Source organism: Plutella xylostella, chromosome 14 (assembly GCF_932276165.1).
Source record: "Plutella xylostella chromosome 14, ilPluXylo3.1, whole genome shotgun sequence".
NCBI classification, from domain to species: domain Eukaryota; kingdom Metazoa; phylum Arthropoda; class Insecta; order Lepidoptera; family Plutellidae; genus Plutella; species Plutella xylostella.
In genome coordinates, this window is record NC_063994.1 from 24864 (window position 1) to 42646 (window position 17783).

Sequence of the window (17783 nt, forward strand, 5' to 3'; positions counted from 1 at the left end):
TTTTTTCCGCAAAAAATCATGCTTAGTGAGCACACGAAATTCAGTTTTTTTCCATTATGTTTTAAATCACGCGGTAGTTGCTAAGAACGGGTGTAAAACACAAACCAAGTGACGTAACTTGTCCAAATTTTGACAGATGTCAACTGACAGTTGCTTGTTGACAGGAGCAATGTTGTTCTTTCAGTTAAGTGGCGGGAAATTATAAAAGTCACGGACTTATTGACCCGCCCTCGTAATATACTAATATAGGAAATTCATAATAATATTCAAAATACAGATGACGAAAACAGCTCAAGCATGCATATTTATCATCATAATCATAATAATTATCTTAATGATGCCAGCCGACAGAGTGCATCCCTGCTCGCTACGTCCTGATGTGGTCCTGATGCAGCGAGCACTGCAGGCGCCTCCCTCGAGGATCGAAATCAGAAAGTCTACTTCAAAATTTGCGTTGGAAAAGTACTGTTATACATTCACAAATTTCTCAAAATACCTACCTAATTTAGCTGGATACAGGAGTGCATCCTACCATTCGTGTACTCTACCTTATAGCTTGCTTTTAAACCACCGACTAAAAAAGAAGTTAGAAGTTTAACGTGGCTGTGCATCTAGTTGCGTAACTCACAAACGGCTGAATCTGAATATGGGTGATAGGTAATAATGTTACCCCGAGTGTTCTTAGCCATGTTTCATGAAAATTGGTTCAGCCGTTTGAAGATAGCTCTCTAGATAGACTCTCCTTAGCTTGTGTTCAGATGGCCGTCTGGGAGATGTCCCCACATATTATTATATCCCCAAATATTATTATAAATCGTAACGTTGTGCTTTCTACTTATTAATTTTAACCCTACTAATACAATGTACTGTACAATGTATTAGCAACATTCGGCAGGGTATATTCATGAATACGTATTACCTTATTTCATTAATCATATTATTTGCCCCATTATCTTTCCTGGAAAAATAAAAAGCCTGCCTGAAGTACTGCGGGGATAGGGTTTCGTTTTTCCCGACCTTTTTCTGTTCCCGGGAAACGGGATTTTTTTTCAAGATTTCCCGGGAATTCCCGGGAAACGGGAATTAATATTAAATGCTTGGTTTTTCTATTTTTGGGTATTAAAAGTCTATTTAAAACACTTACAATTAAATCAAATATACTTTTATCACTCGTATAGGTAGAAAAAAGCAACAGTCAGATAAATTAAGAACCAAAATTATAATGATTTGTTTTACATGCCAAATTATTGTTTTTTCTTAATTGTACATTAAACAATAACAAAGGTATTATAATATAATTAACAGTTTGAAAATAATATTATTATGACATATAATTAAAATTGAAAATTTATTACTCTTAAGGTAATGTTTTAGAAAAAATAATTCTTTTAACGGTTTATCGCTCAGCCTACTTCTCATTTTGGTTTTTTCTATGCGATAGTAATTTTTATAAAAAATAAACACGTACACAAAATGGGGACTTTAAAAAAAATTACAGGCGTCACATTAGTTTTGAAAGAAAGAAAGAAAAAAATATTTATTGCCGAAACATTTGCAAACATGCGGAAAGAAACACTTTTAGCTTTTACATACTCTTTGGTCACATATGTAAAAGCCGATAAATTGTTTGGTTTTTGGTAGGCGGTAGGATCAACAGATAAATAAACATGAAAATATTGAATCAGGAAGAGGTGAAACAAGGTGATGTAGATGACTCATGGATCTTTGCGCTGCGCGAAAACAATAACACGTATGATTTTCCAATAATTTACAACAAAACCGAGTTTCTGATCGTAGACGACAAGCCTGCCGATATTTTTTTTTGTTTAAGGTAGGAGAAACAGATAAATAAAGATGAAAATATAGCATGGAATCGATTAAAAATCAAACCCGGGAATTCCCGGGAATGCATTTTATTTCCCGGTTTCGGGAAGGACAAATTTCCCGGGAATTCCCGGGAACGGGAATTCCCGGGAACACGGGAACGAAACCCTATGCGGGGATAATAGGAATGGTAATAAATAAAACAAGACAACGCTTCCGAGAGAACTTTTATTGGACAACTTATGATCCGAAGCTATCTGATACATTACACGTAGGTACACCGACTGACTTGTACATATGACTAAGTAATTGATTACTAACTAGCCTCCCTTACCGCTACCATGTACATAAGTATTATGAAACATCTCGTAAAAATAAACATTTATCTTAACAATTACACGTAATTATATTAAACTTTAACACTAGAAGATGACATTGTTAACAATAATAGAGCTATATTTGTACGAATTACTCGTAATCAGAAAATATGCGACCCACAGGCAGATGGTCGCATAAACTTTCACAATATTTTTTATTGGATTTTTATGATAGTAGTAATAACTACAGTAAATTACGATAGAGGTGGTCGGGCCGCGCGCGCTGCGCCGGTTGGGAGCCAGCGCGCGCCGCCAGCGCCATCTAGCGAGCGGGTATGGAACTACGATATGTCGGTCAGTGTTACAGTGACAGTTACAATATGTGGAGTATGTTACAGGTTGTCAGTATAGCGGGTCGTCTAGGCCTCTTCTTGAGATGGGCTGCCTTCTGTAAAATATAAGTTACATATGAATAACGTACAAACTAAATTGGTATGACGAAGGTTTTAACTCTTAAAAATTTAGATAATTATGTTGTTTATGTACATAATACATAGTATATGGATAGTTTATATAGTAGGTACAAGTGAGAAGGTAAAAGGTACTACAAGTGTTTAATGTAGGACACAGACAAAGTGCGACGCTCTGTGCACTATTGATGATTTAATCAAGTGAGAATGAACGGCAACAGATGAACAGTTATTTTTTAATTATATTCACATTACACATAATAAGGTGAAAAGAAAAAACAACTTAGTAAGTATGTACAGAAATAAGTAAGTATATAAATAAATTGTATACTGAACAACAATAACCCGAGAGGACGCGCGCCCTCTGCCGGCGGCGCGGGTATTTAAGGGTAAAATATTAAATAATACCTACCATTTATTTATCTAATATTTTTTTACGATGGGAGCACATCATGAACTAGCCAAGTTATAAGATGCCATAAAACTGTGACCTGAACCTGAAATCGTTCTGTCAAAAAAAACAAATAATAATAATAATAATCTTTTTTTTTTTTTTTTTTTCTTATTTAATGGCCACTTGCGATCGGTCCTGAGACCATAAGCAGGTATTTTCTGTGAGCGTCACATGTCGGGTCTGTCATCCATTGATTGTTTCCCCATGTTTTAAACTAGTCCCCTTTTGTCAAGATCCAGGATTTTGTGTCTCTTGAGTCGGGTACAATTCAGTTCGTTAGTGAGCTGGGCGGCGAGTGGGTTCACATGCATCTGCAGTCGCGTTCTGTATCTAGCTGTTCGAGATCTAACCTCCTCCAACACGGTAGGAACTTTCAAGTATTCATGTATTTCAGATGTTTTGGTGAATAGGGGTGCGTTGCTTATTTTTCTAAGGATTGCATTTTGACACCTTTGTATGACTTGTATGTTTGAAGTGCTTGCAGTGCCCCAAAGTTCTATGCCATAAGTCCACAGTGGCTTGAGAATAGATGTGTATACCAACAATTTATTTTCAAGGCTTAGTCTTGATCTTGGGTTGATGAGCCATTCTAGTTCTCGTGTCTTCAGGTTGATTGCGTTCCTCTTTTGCTGAATGTGATGTTTCCATGTCTGTTTTCTGTCCAGGTGCATACCCAAGTACTTGACATTATCTACGTGCTTGAGTGCCTCTCCTCCTAGTTTGACTGGTGGGCAGTTACCTTGTCTTAGGGTGAATGTGATGTGCACTGATTTGGATGCACTTGCCTTTATCTTCCATTTTTCCAACCATTTATCCATTTCCCCAAGATATTCTTGTAGTTGCTTCGAGGCTTGCTCTGGCGTCTTGCTGCTAGATAGGGCTGCTGTATCGTCAGCATAGGTGGCTGTGGTGACATTTCTGGACTGAGGTATATCTGCTGTGTAAAGACTGTACAGGGAGGGGCCAAGCACAGAGCCTTGGGGAACACCAGCTTTTATGTCATAAAGTTTTGAGTGGGCTTCCTTGCACTTTACCCGAAATAGTCTCTCACTGAGGTAAGATTCCAGTAGTGAATAGTATGTATGTGGTAGTACCATTTTTAGCTTGTAGAGTAAGCCTTTGTGCCACACCCTATCAAAGGCCTGCTGAACATCCAGGAAAACTGCCGAGCAGTACTCTTTCTTCTCAAATGACTCTCTGATTTTATTGCATACCCTGTGGAGTTGCTCTATTGTTGAGTGCATTTTTCTGAACCCAAACTGGTGGTTAGGTAGGAGGTTTCCCTTAGAAATTATGGGCTGAAGTCTGTTGTTAAATAATCCTTCAAACAGCTTGGACATTACTGGCAAGAGGCTGATTGGTCGGTAAGAGCTAGCTAGGTTTGGAGGTTTACCTTCTTTGTGGATCATAATAATATCTGAGATTTTCCAGATGGAAGGGAAATAGGAAAGTCTGAAGATGCTGTTGATTAAGTATGTTAGGTAGATGACCGCTTTCTGTGGTAACTCTCTGAGTATCTCAGCAGTGATTAAATCAAAGCCAGGAGCCTTTCTCAGTTCTAGTTTTCTTATTTCTTTCTGTAGTTCCTTTGGAGATACAGCTCGTATTGGCATACTCATTTGATAGTCACTCTGAAGGTAATCATCCACTTCTTTTTCCCAAGATTCCTGGTTGTTACCGGAATTCTCTTGAAAAACCGATTTAAGATGTGATGCAAATGCTTCTGCCTTTTCCTCATCTGTTTTTGCCCATTTGTCATTGTACTCAATTGGTGGTTCAGCTAGTTGGGGTTGGCTTAGATGTTGAGTGGCTTTCCACAACGAGTATTTAGAGTGGACACTTAATTGTGGTGACAGGGCTTCAAGATGGCTTTGTACAGTTTCATTTTCTATATTGGCCAAGAATCTTTTCAGTTCAGCTGCAGCTTTGTTTAGTGCTGTTTTATCAGATGCAAGTCGACTGACATGCCATACTCGTCTTAAACGTCTCTTTTCTAGAATTCTCTCTTTTACTTCCAGGGAGAAGTTGTGGTTAGTTTGATAAGAGTGTTTTACTGTAGGTGTGGTTTTCCAAGCTGCCTCCTGTATAAGGTTAGTGAATTTAACAATGGCATCATCAATGTCATCTCGGGTTTTAAGTTTATGTTTTAGGTTTATTTCATTCTGTATGATTTTTCTAAAAGCCTCCCAGTCAGTTTTATTACTCGACAATCTTTCGGGTCTTTTTTGTTGAATTACTGAGGTGCTAAGTGTGACAATCACAGGGGAGTGGTCACCTGCAACATCATAGCAGCTCTCTGTCTTTGTATATAAATTTGATATGCCACTGGAGATTAGGAAGTCTAGCAGGTCTGGGATTTTACTCCTATCTGTGGGCCAGTAAGTTGGTTCACGTGTAGTGAGTATTCTGTAGTTTTTGTCATCAATGCAGTTCTTTAGTTGTCTTCCTCTTGTGGTTATGAGTCTTGAGCCCCAGACAGTGTGCTTAGCATTCCAGTCACCACCAGCCAGGAATCTTCCTCCTAGTCTGTCAAAGAAATCCTTAAACATGTTGTGTGTTATTTTATGTTTCGGTGGGCAGTATACTGACGCAGCTACCAAATCACCCCCTGTGTCCTCAATCACTACCGCAACACCCTGTAGAAAAGCTTTTTGATATTGAAGTAGCAAATAGTGCTTGATGCTACTCTTAATGAGAATGGCAGCACCTGCATGAGCAGTTCCATCTGGGTGGTTTGCAGTGTAAATTTTAAAGTCAGGCAGTATAAAGTTGCTGGTGTCCGTCAGATGTGATTCAGTTATAAGTATAATGTCCATTTTGTGCAGTTGTATAAATGTTTTCAGTTCTAATTTGTTTGGGGTCAGCCCATTTATGTTCCAAGTTCCTATTCTTAAGTTAGTGTTGAATTTTTCCAACCAACATGGTCACTAGGCTTAATAATGTCCCAAGTTGTGTGATAAGCTGGTCAATTTTTTCAGTCTGCTTTATTATTATAGATTGGAGATAGTTATCTTTCTGTGTTGATGGTTCAGTATCATTTGATGATGGCAATGGCTGTTGCTTTGTAGCTTCAGAGTAGGTGCGGTATGTTGGCTTATTTTGAGTTTTATCTTCAGTATTCAGCTGGGTCTCGCTTTGAGGACTAGAAGTGGTCTCAGTTGGTTTCTGGTGGGGAGTGTTCCTTGTGAATCTATTTTTACTGTTGTGTTTCCGGTCTCTAATTTCCTTGTAAACAGAACAACCTTTATAGTTAGCAGGGTGGTTTTCAAGACATAGCGCACAAGTGGCAGGGGTGTTCTTATCTTTAATAGGGCAATCTATTGTATTATGGCTTTTTGCACACTTTACACAACGGTATGGTCTTAAGCAATTGTTTTTCGAGTGTCCATACTGTTGACAGCGCTTGCATTGGACTATAGAACTTTTCTTTCTCGGGTCTTCTATAACTACTGAGGTGTTATAAATGTATTTAATTTGTTTTACACAACCATTATTTGGGCTTGGTTCTAAATTAACAAAGAACGTACCTGTGGGGATCTTGTTTTGACCAAACCTTGCATTGATGATTTCTCCCCGAACGGTATTTCCAGTTTTTTCTATCGCCGCTCTGATTTCCTCTGTTGGAGTTGATGGGTGTAGTTTTCGGATTACAATTCTGTAGGCCCTTTCAGATTTGGGGGTAAATGTGTGGCCTATCAGTTTATGTTCACGCATTAGAGACATAAACACTTTGTAGGTTTCAAGATCTGTGAATGTAACTCGTAGCTGTTGTTTAGTTACCGTTCTGAGTGCATAGTTATCTTTTGTGATTCTTGTCTGAATAAGGTTAGATAGTTTGTTTATATCTGTAATTCCGTAGAGGATCACTGGCGGTGGTTTGTATTCCTTTTTTTCGGTAGATGACTGGATGGGGACATCTGACATAGGTAGTATTGAGAACCTATTAGTCAGTTGTACCTTTGGAGACTCTGATGGCGGTGAGTTAGAAACTCTTTTCCGTTTCTTATCTTGTCTAAGTATCGGCACAGTTTGCCACTCACAGCTGTTGTCACTGGCAGTTGGCATATCATGTTCGCCAGTAAGTGAACGCGAATCTAATGATTTTTCAGTGTTGCGCATTCTCACCAGCTCACTAGTATCCGTTAAAGAGTTGCTTCTAGGCTTAGAGTCAATGTTAAAGAGACCTTTGTGGAAAACTTGTTGCACTAGGGTTTTATTGGGGTTAACATTTTGTTCATTTCGCATTGAAAGCGACTTATCTATGTTTATATTTTGCGAGGAATCTTCTGTATCACTCATTTTATTATCCATTTTCCATGTTATTTACGATGAACATAATGTATAATCTAAATTTTGATCGTTATTTTTTGAAATTTTAGGTTATATTTTTTTAGCACTTTTTATCACTATCACAACTGTAAAATACTACTATCACTAATAATATTAAGTAATTGCGGTGTGAAAGAATGTTATTTTGCTATAAATAACTTTCTAAATAAGAATATTATCAATTTATTTTGAGATCGCGATGTTAGCGCTTTCAGTGTTGCCACCGAAAAAAAATTGGTTATGAAAAAGAAAGGATGAGGGGCGAAATATACCCACCAACCGATAAGTTCAGAGAGAGCCAATAATAATCTAAAAACTTATTGTTACTATAATAGATCCTAAACGATTAACGATTTTTAATTAAGCAGCAAGTTGGTCCATTATGTCCGCGCTATTTGCCGAGTCCCGGAATGAGCCGACCCGGCGGCCGTCCGTCGGGACTTCAAGCATTAAGCCTTCACCGCGCGCGGGCCCACTGCCGAGGCCGGCGCGGCGGCGGGGACATTGTCAAAACACGACACGATTTATAAAATAATAATTACAATGACTTTTTCTTAAATATAAACCTACGATATTTGCCACATACGATACAATATAAACGTATATAGGAAGGGCTACGATACTTCAGATAAGTTGATAATACAATCGGATGCTCCTTGCTGTACGAAATAACGACATAAGTAAAGCTAATATTACATATCCCCAAGACATTTTCTGGTACAATTGAAAATTTTAATGCGGGATTTTGAGTTAGTTTTTGATTTTTTTTTATCGTCGTTGCCGTGTCGTGTCGTGTCGTGTCGTGTCGGCCGCGGCGTCGCCGGGGAGCGGAACTCCTTCCGAACAACGAACGAATTAAATTTTACGGCGCTGCCGACATGTTCCCAATTTTTATTATCGAGAAAAATATGGATGAAATTTTCAATGGAAGTTATGCCTCTGGAACAGAGTTTGTTTTAACCCAACGGACAATTCATCATGATTGAAACTTTTTCCTGGACTACATTTTTTAAAGATAAATTAATTGTCCCTGGGTTTATTTAAAATATATGACGTCATGATAATGTAATATTTATTTTCGTAAGCTGAACAATCACCTAAGTACTACACAACACAATACATAAAGTTGATGAATAATTCAAATTAGAACAATCAAACACAAACATCGTTTATTTACATACAACACAGAGACACGGTGGGGCAGGCACTACTGCGAGGCTCTACGACACGCTAGAGAGGTGATGGACACAAACAGCCACTATAGGGTTACTACTAGGTATGTACAATATGTGTCACTAGGAGACTAGAAGACAGAAGAAGGCTATCAGCTACAGACATGGAGTGTGGTGCGAGAGAGAGAGGTGACATTCCACATCCAACGGTGCTGAAGCAGCCACAGTACCTAAATTGAGCAACATTTTAAAATAAACTCTTATCATCGGCAATCTTTTAACAATTCTTGTTTTTGTTATGTAATAAGAGTTTCGTTTAAAATATTCTAGGACCGCATGGCTATCGTACCGAACCGAATGAAGAAATGGTGTAGGCGAAAATTTTATTATCAATATTTGCGTATTGTAACTCGACGCCGCCGCGATGGTGCAATCTCGCTAAAAGGGACACTACACGGCGGCGGCGGCGGCGGCGGCGGCGCGGAGGGCGCACGAGGGTTTACTCAAATGGCGTCGAGGGACCCTTTTCACAGAATGTCACTATCTTTATCTCTATTCATAGGTACAAAAAGAGCTATTTCTAGAATGGTTAGAATAAGTGATTTTAAAACAATAATTTTACAGGCTTTAATTTAAGTTCATCAATTTTAGAGTATGAGGGTTCAACAGGCTGGTATCCAGTCCCTACAGTCGGTACGATAGCCGTGGCCCTCGCTCGTGAGCCGCGGCTGTGGGGGCACGCACCGTGCTCCCAGTCGTCGTCGGGCGCGGCGGGGGCGCCGGGGGCGGGCGCGGGGGCCGCGGGGGCGGCGGCGGCGCGCTTGCCCCACATGCCGCGCAGGTTGGTCCAGCCCGGCTGCCGCTTCCAGTAGTACGCGCCTGCTGACCACAACCACACACCACCACCTCCAGTCAGTATCCTCCGTCATCACAAGCCCTGCACAGTGCTCACAGTGCTCACAGGGCGGGGGTGCAGGCTGCCAGTGCGCCCACTACGCCAACTGGTTGGCCTCTTGCCAAGAGTTTCATTGGCACTTACACTATTAGTGTAATATAAGCGAGATATCACTACGGGAATCCGGGAAATCTCTTGGAAGTATACATAGAAGTTACTGGCCGAAGGTTTAAGGGTCAGTTATTACAGGAACTTTACCTATGATTACTAGTTTTACAGGGGCTGAACGTTCCACATCTAAATTAGTCAGAGGGAAGAGGGCATACCGCTAAATCATTCGTATATTGAATACCACATAAAATTATTGTCTAAGAATTTTAGTAGAATAGTTAGTGCAATAGGTACTTATTCCAAATAGGTTAAGTAGGTATATATGTAAAGAAATAAACGTATGTCCCTATCAATTTAACGTAAAATGTTGTAAAATGAATACCTCATTTATATTTTCACGAAAAAAACAATTTGCTATGAATATTTTTCAATAATTTATCTTTGATGTTTAAAAATCCACCCGCAGAGTGACACAAATTGGTAAATTACGGGACAAAAACATCTCCGTTTTTATGACAAAATATTATGTTGTTACACGACGACGCCAGCGATCAGGAAATGACTTGCTGTACCACCAGGGAGACACTGAATATGTTCATGTACACAGCTCTTATTAATAATAAACTAAAAATAGCCAATTCAATACACAAAAACACTACATAACGGACATTGTTGAGCGACGCTTGACATTTCTCGTCCCGGCGGCGGCGCGGCGGCTCGGGCCCCCGTCGTTAAAACTGAGACGAGATGAAATCAATCAGACTTGATTACATCAATCATCTATAATTTGATCACTTTTAAGAGCCATTTCACTTTAAAATGTTTTAAATTAACTTTCAAACGGAAATGCCCATAAAACATGCGCTAAATCAACTCGGAATTTAGGAGACATTTCGTTAAATGTAGAACAGGCAGAGGCGGAGAGTTACAAAGGCCTTTATTAGCGCAAATATTGATGTTACAAAGTTAACGAACACACAGAAAGTAACAAGAAACATGGAGTCCAAGTTGCGAGTCGAGGAGATGAAATATTAGCGCGTCGCAGCGGAGCCCGGGAGCCGGACAACTCCACACAACTTCCTAACCACATTAGGGGACTCTTATTTTCCTCTCCTTTAACTTCAGCTTCTCAGTAATCCGTGCTGACCACAAGATACAATCCAACTTTATTTTCGTATTTCGTAATTTCGTTTAGTCTCGTGAAAGTTTAATTATGTATTGGCTCAGACTCAGCGCGGACATATCCGTGCAGACATGCGACTTCCTAGTTCTGTTAACTATTTGGTAATCTGTAGTTCTGCTTTATCTAACTATTCCGACTGCACTTAGAAACAAAACGAAGCTAATTGAGGAAATCTGATTGAACTCTTCTCGATAAGTAAGTAGTACGCTTACGTACCTATACCAAAATGGTATCAAACACGTCCATTCAAAACATATATTAGTATACATATATAGTAAATCGGTTTTAGAGCGTCGAGCTTACCTAACTGAGCTACCAACGGGTAGCTCAGTTGGGTAAGCGCCCGCTTCTCACACCAGAGATGCGGGTTCCAATCCCGGAGCTGACATGTACCAATGAGTTCTTTGAATTAAAGTACAATGTATACCATCGCTCTTAGGGAAACATCGTGAGGAAACCTGCATACACTCGAGAGAGCCAGGTGCAGCTACTGACACCCCCACAGAGAATATAATAAAATAGTATCGGTTTACCCATACACTGAAAAAAATATTTTTTAGCAAAGTACCAATTTAGCTTGGTAAAAAATTATTCAGCTGCATTCAATCAAGACATATTTAAATTATGCAATTAAGCTTAGCTAATATTGTACAAGCAAGTATTGCTAAATATTCTTGGCTATTATTAACAAAGTACTCGTCTATTTCTAAATTACCAACTCGACTAAAAATTACCAAAACCATATTCGGTTGAAACTAAACAAGTTACATATTTATTACATAGTAAGTAAGTTATTTAATTTTAGTCATAATCATAGTTGGCTATAGTTTACACCGAGCTTGGTTAAAAATAGACAAGCTTACATTATTGTTTCATAATAAGTAAGTTATTTAATTTTGGATATAATCATAGTTGGCTAAAATTTTCAGTTACGAGTTTGGTTAAAAATAGACAAGCTTACATTATTATTTAATGATAAGAAGTAATTTATTTAATTTTAGACATCAACGTAGTTAAAATTAAATAACTCACTATGATGCATGTAACCGTGCCACCTATATATTGGTAAATAAGCACAGCTCATTAATTAACAATTGAGTGGGCGAATACTATTTATATCCGAGTAACTTGATAAAAAATAAACAAGGAATCGGCTACATAGCCTGAGATTTCGGCCATTTCTCCCAAATCATAGTCGCGTGACGGACGTGTCTGTTGAAGCTCCTCCCGAGGCGCAGGTCTTCACCTCTATCTCCAAGCTTTCGTTTACCAGACGGACTAATAAGAAAGATGAAGAAGACAAACTGTTAAGGCTTCACAATTACGCTTAGGCCTTGGACAGCTGTAGAACAAAGGTGTGAAGAGACCACAGAGACAAGGATAATTGCTTCAAAAGAGTTATCCACAGCTCAATACTTCAATGAATATGCTGCTCTTAAAAACCGAAAGGATATGTCCTGGTGAGTTCAGTTTATTTTTATTTTTTGTCTGCTTTAGTTTAAGTACTTTTGAATACGTCTATCTATTCTACCCCTACCCTACCCGACTCGTATAAAAATTCTAATACCTATGTTTTCTCATTCTTACCTATGTTTTTTACGGAATTTTGTTAAGCAGTATCTATAGTTTGAATGATTATCATAGGCAGTATCTATAGTTTAAATGATACCTATGTGATAACCAATATACAAGGGGTATAAACTAAATAATAGCTAATAATCTATATTTCAGGTTCAGAGGAGACATCAAACATAGCATGTTTGCTGTTCATACCACCGTCCACCACCCTTAAGGCTGAAGAACGCAGCAAAAAAGATTTGGCGTCCTTCAAAAGCAGAGACCACGGCCAGTATTATTCTTCATGTCAGAAGTTACTCCGATATCTGTACTATGGTAACAAGTAAGCTAACAAAATTTCTATAATATGGGCTTACTGTCACCTTTTATAATTATTGTCGGTGAATCCATTGATGCATGGATGTTTAAATTGTATTCTTAAGTTACTTCTCATCAAGCAAAATATTGTCTAATATTAGTTTAATGTGTAAATTACATTAGGTACGATATATTCCTGATATGACCTACGCATCAAAGATATCGATGATCATAGATATTGACAATTTTTTAACTAAAAATCATTTCCAATTACTGAAATACTTAAAATGGCCTTGGGTTAAGACACATTTTATTTTGTCTAGTAAGTGTTTTGGGTGTGATTTTTTGACGGTTTGTAATGAAGCTCAACCAGAACATTTTATAATAGAAAACGAACAATATGTAAAGAATTTATTGCACTTTATTTTTTTTTGGTGTAAAAACTGTTTAGAGTGTAGCATTTATGATCATTTTCCCGATGATGAATGTGAATTATGTTTGATTTAGATCTATTTAAAAGTTTATATGACGGTATTATTGGGTTGTATAAAAGTTAGGTCATTACATACCTATTATCTTAGCTTATTCTATATTTATTATCTTATGTTCTGGCTAATCAACTAAAAGTATAAATTTATGTAAAGTAACTTGCTAACATTACAATAACTGTCATTTGTTTTTTTATGTAAACAATGTATTAACAAACACAGTTTCTTGATATTGTGTACTAGTTTTAAGATTAATTCTTATAACAGAGTAGTTTGTTACCTGAAATGACTGTATGGTGTACTGAATAAAGCTAATTTCGTATGTACATAATTTTCTTTCATTTTTTTTCTTAGGCGGGTTTACTGGGAAACCATAGCTAAAATACTTTGTTGCAAGTACCATTTTAAACGACCACATATCTAACTACATATTTTCAGTATGAGCTGACCTTGTATAATGGCTTTACGTAAAGTCATAGTTCAGCTTATACTGAAAATATATAGCATAATAGATATGTGTCGTTTAAAATGGTACTTGCAACAAAGTATTTTAGCTATGGTTACCCAGTAAACCCGCCTAAGAATACAAAGTAACTTGGCTAAATATACCAATCTTAATTTACTAGAAAGAACATAGTGTATTAGATTGGAAGTACCCAGTAACTTGGCTACGTATACCAATATGAATTGAGTAGAAATAACCAAGTAGATTAGCTGTCCCTACCCAATAAATTGATTATCATTATCAAGCTTCTTGTCTAGTTTTACGAAGCGACATATTTGAGCCTACTAAATTACTTTGCTAAACACAACAAAGCCCGTTGGTTGTGGCGACAGTTGTGTCCATTTCTTCAACCAAGTTAGTTGTTGCAGTTACAGATTGAATTGATTTGTAATACTAAGAAGCTTGAGTATTTTTAACAAAGTAACTCGATTTACTATAGAAAATAGGTTTGTTAAGTTTACTAAGAGAATAGATTAGAAGAAACCAATCTTGTATACGTATTTTTGAGCAACTTACTGGGTTAACATTACCAACATACGTTAACAAAGTTGACTTGTATAATTTTAGCAACAAACTTTGCAGGCTCCCTCCGAAGCAAGTTACTCGGTTGTAAATAGCAGCGGCTTGTTTATTTATAGCTGTTAATTTTTTTCAGTGTAGTGACCCAGTACCGTGGCCCTACAATGGCACAGATAGACACTTCCTGGGACAAAAAATATTATTTTTTGCGTACTTACGAACTTTTTTATACAAAAAAATCATCAAGGGAACCGCAGGTCAAACCTGGCTAGCAGGAGAACAGCAGGGAGGTAGTGAGTGTCTGTCAGTGTCGTGTAGTGAGTGTGGGGGCTCACCGCTGTTCATGTTGGCCGGCTTGACGGGGCGCTTGCCCCACGCGCCGTGCAGCGAGCTCCACGCGCGCTTGTGCGCCGCCCCCGCGTACCCCGCGTCCCCCGCGGCCCCCGACCGGGACGCCTCCGCCGCCGCCGCCACCGCCTCGGCTGCCTCCGCCAGGGTCCGCTGGTCCGCTTCGTACTGAGCACAGACAGACACTTACAATGTATACAGTGGTTAACACCAGCTTAATAACATGAGATGTAAGTATTGTGTTATCATCATCTGCCAACAGACATCCACTGCGACATAATCCTCCTCCATACTCATTCAACTTAGACAAGTAACTGGCGGCAACCACACTAATGCCGAAACAACTAAGTAAGTCAATAACATTATCATTTTACTGTTGTCGTGGTTTATTGATAAAAATTGAATTATGTTTTTAAATATGCCAGCTCAACTAAAGTAGCAAAGACGTTAGCAAGGAGGCTCTGAATACCAAGTAGGCTCCAATAAAATGTCCGCTCAAACCGCGCCCGTGATCACAACAACTTCATGCTGCTAGAGCCCCGCTGTCAGTTGTAGTCAGTAGTTATCCTTATTTTTGTAACACCATTTTATATACCCATGTTTACAATAAATAATTTTTTATCTTATCTTTATCTTGCTATTGGCTTTAATTACTAGTTAATACTATATTTTAAATAAGGTTCTCTGTTTACTACTTCCTGTCTCTTGTTCACAAACCTAGCTAGATCCAGATACCGGCGGCTCGCGGCCAAACTCATCAATACATTAACCCATTTCCCAAACTCTATTAGGTATTCGTTTCAGTATTCTCAGGGGATTTCAGAATAAGAATGTGAATTTTAAATATTCAAATGCAAACAATCCACAAGAAATACGAGGTTATATTTAAGCCTTTCATAGCTGTGAAGTATAGTAAGAAGCTGTCGTGAGACAGCGTGAACATTTCGAGGCTAGTGTAGACAATGCCAGTGGGTGTAGTTGATAAAGTGTAGTGTTACCTGTTGCAGGGCGAGTAGGTCGGCGAGCGCGGGGGTGAAGTCGGGGGGGTAGTCCAGCGCGGGGGGGGCGCGCTTGCCCCACGAGCCGTGGAAGTTGGCCCACTTCTCCTGCACAACCACCACCAACCATTATTCACATACAAAATACACAGCCGGCGGCGAACCGGCACATAATGTCGCTCAACGTCGACCGCTACGAGGAAAACGTATTACAATAAAAGGAAAACAAAAGTTTTTATGACTAAATTATGATTTAGGCACGTCCATTTGAATGTGAAACTTTTGCGCTTTTTTAAAATACTTGTGAAAGTCTTTTGTTTTCGCCATAATGGAATTTCTGGGCAGAAAAGTAAACAAATGTAGGTCCGAGGTACTTACAGGTGCGCGCTTGCCCCACGCGCTGCTCATGTCCTGCCAGCCTCTTTTGCCCCACGCGGAGCTCATGTCTTGCCAGCCGCGCTTGCCCCACGGCGACTGGTACATGTCCCTCCAGGCGCGCTTGCCCCATGCAGAACTCATGTCTTGCCACCCTCTCTTGCCCCACGCACTACTCATGTCTTGCCATCCCCTCTTTCCCCACGCCGAACTCATATCTTGCCAGCCGCGTTTGCCCCAGGCGCTGCTCATGTCCTGCCAGCCGCGCTTGCCCCAGCCGCCGCCGCCGTGCAGGCTCGCCCACGCGCGCTTCTCCTCCTCCGTCAGCTCGAGCTCGCTGTCCGCCTGCAAAATCACACTTCATTACCACCGCTACATGCCAGTTATCAAGAGCAACAGTAAAGGTACTATTCCGTGCATCGCGGCCTGCGTCAGTCAGTCGTGGCCGCGCGCGACAGATGCAAGCCACGGTGCACGGATTTGCACCTGATGCAATGGCGGATTAACCTATAAGCACGACAAGCACGTGCTTGGGGCCCCGGGCCTCCAGGGGCCCCCATCCTCTGCTGCTTTTTCATTTTATACCTACATTTTATTCATCCACAATATGTTCGTAATGATTTTGCTCTGATTAAAGGGCCTACCACACGTGTAAGTATCACCACAGTTTTGCCTGCGCAGGCCGGCTTAAACACGGAATGCCGTGCGTGTGGTTGGAAAGGGCCTACCACACGGGTAAGTATCACCACACGATACCCATTTTCTAACTACGTGATATATTTATAGTGACCTGTAATTCCCGACGACTTGGTCATAAACTACAGGCACTATACCTTCAGTCAGACGGCAGTCTGACATCAGGGATCCATGGAGCAGTGGATCTAGCGTGCAGCGTATAGCCACAGTACTCACAAGGAGAGTCGCCTCGGGGTGGTGAGACCCCTCCCTGATGTCCTGACAGGTGCCGGAGCTGTTGAATTGTTGATGGCATGCTCACTTCCCGTACTCGATCCGGAGCACTCGTGTTTGGATCCACACTAGGGAAGAAGAAGCCATATGCCAGATCTCCACTCTGGTACCGGAGCTGTAATGCGTGCTGACCTCCCGACATGCAGACCTACATGTCTACCCATGGAGCCTACACAGGTGGGTCGGCCGGCGCATGCTATCTGTCACGCACTTCTTGATATCCAGTCAAGCACCGGAGATGTCGGTCCAACTGACGTCGAACCAACTATAATGGAAACTCACGTGCCCCTTGACTCTTTCACATCAAGGGCCCTCGTCGTAAACCGCTACTTGAGCCACTAGCTGCGCGCGGGGGAGACGCCCGGTGACAAGCTACCGGGCAGACGAACGTTGTCCCCCCCTGTAGCTAACCACGCGCCACTACAAATCCATACCCAAATCCGGATCCTCTAGCAAGCTAGTGGAGGGCTCGAGATCCGGACGCGGGCACTACGGGTAGTACCCTGGTCCAAACAGCCGGACTCGTCGGCTGCGCAACCTCGCACACCTCGGGTCCTGGTGGCGGGTGATCACCATTATCAACAGTATCACCACAGTTTTAACTGCACAGGCCGGCTTGTACTGTAGGTACATGGAATACTGTGCGAATTGGTAGTAAAACTGCATACCGCGCTAACCCCGCCGATTTTTGGTCATAGCAGGCAACTAGACTTTTTTCTAGTGCAAAAATTCTAGTTGTGTGCAAACATTGAAAATATACCAGTAGAAGAAAATAGTTCCTCATTGGGAAACATTGTTTCCAGTTTCCACGCCGACGAATTTGACAATAAAATAATAATAATAAATAAAAATGATTGATAAGTAGTAGTTTTATGAAGTAGGTTTTTTTATTATTTTTATTTTATTGTTTTTAGTTTATTTTGTAAGATGTAAATGATACCAATAAGTTCT

General features: G+C 40.1%; 1 protein-coding gene across 3 annotated transcripts in view; it reads right to left on the minus strand.

Moving 5' to 3' along the window:
• Positions 1-1916: 1916 nt before the first annotated feature.
• The window catches only part of LOC105395782 (prothoracicostatic peptides), a 50029-nt gene continuing 34162 nt past the window's right edge, over positions 1917-17783 (minus strand). Inside the window, exons 3-7 of one of the 3 annotated variants that reach the window (XM_038120709.2) lie at positions 15867-16208; positions 15489-15596; positions 14478-14658; positions 9311-9445; positions 1917-2589 (exon numbers count right to left, since the gene is read on the minus strand). In XM_038120709.2, coding sequence (XP_037976637.2) covers positions 2561-2589; positions 9311-9445; positions 14478-14658; positions 15489-15596; positions 15867-16208 — 795 coding nt within the window. In that variant the 3' untranslated portion in view covers positions 1917-2560. Of the gene's footprint in view, positions 2590-9310; positions 9449-14477; positions 14659-15488; positions 15597-15866; positions 16209-17783 lie in introns of all 3 variants that reach the window. The other 2 variants (XM_038120708.2, XM_038120711.2) reach the window with 2 other exon arrangements.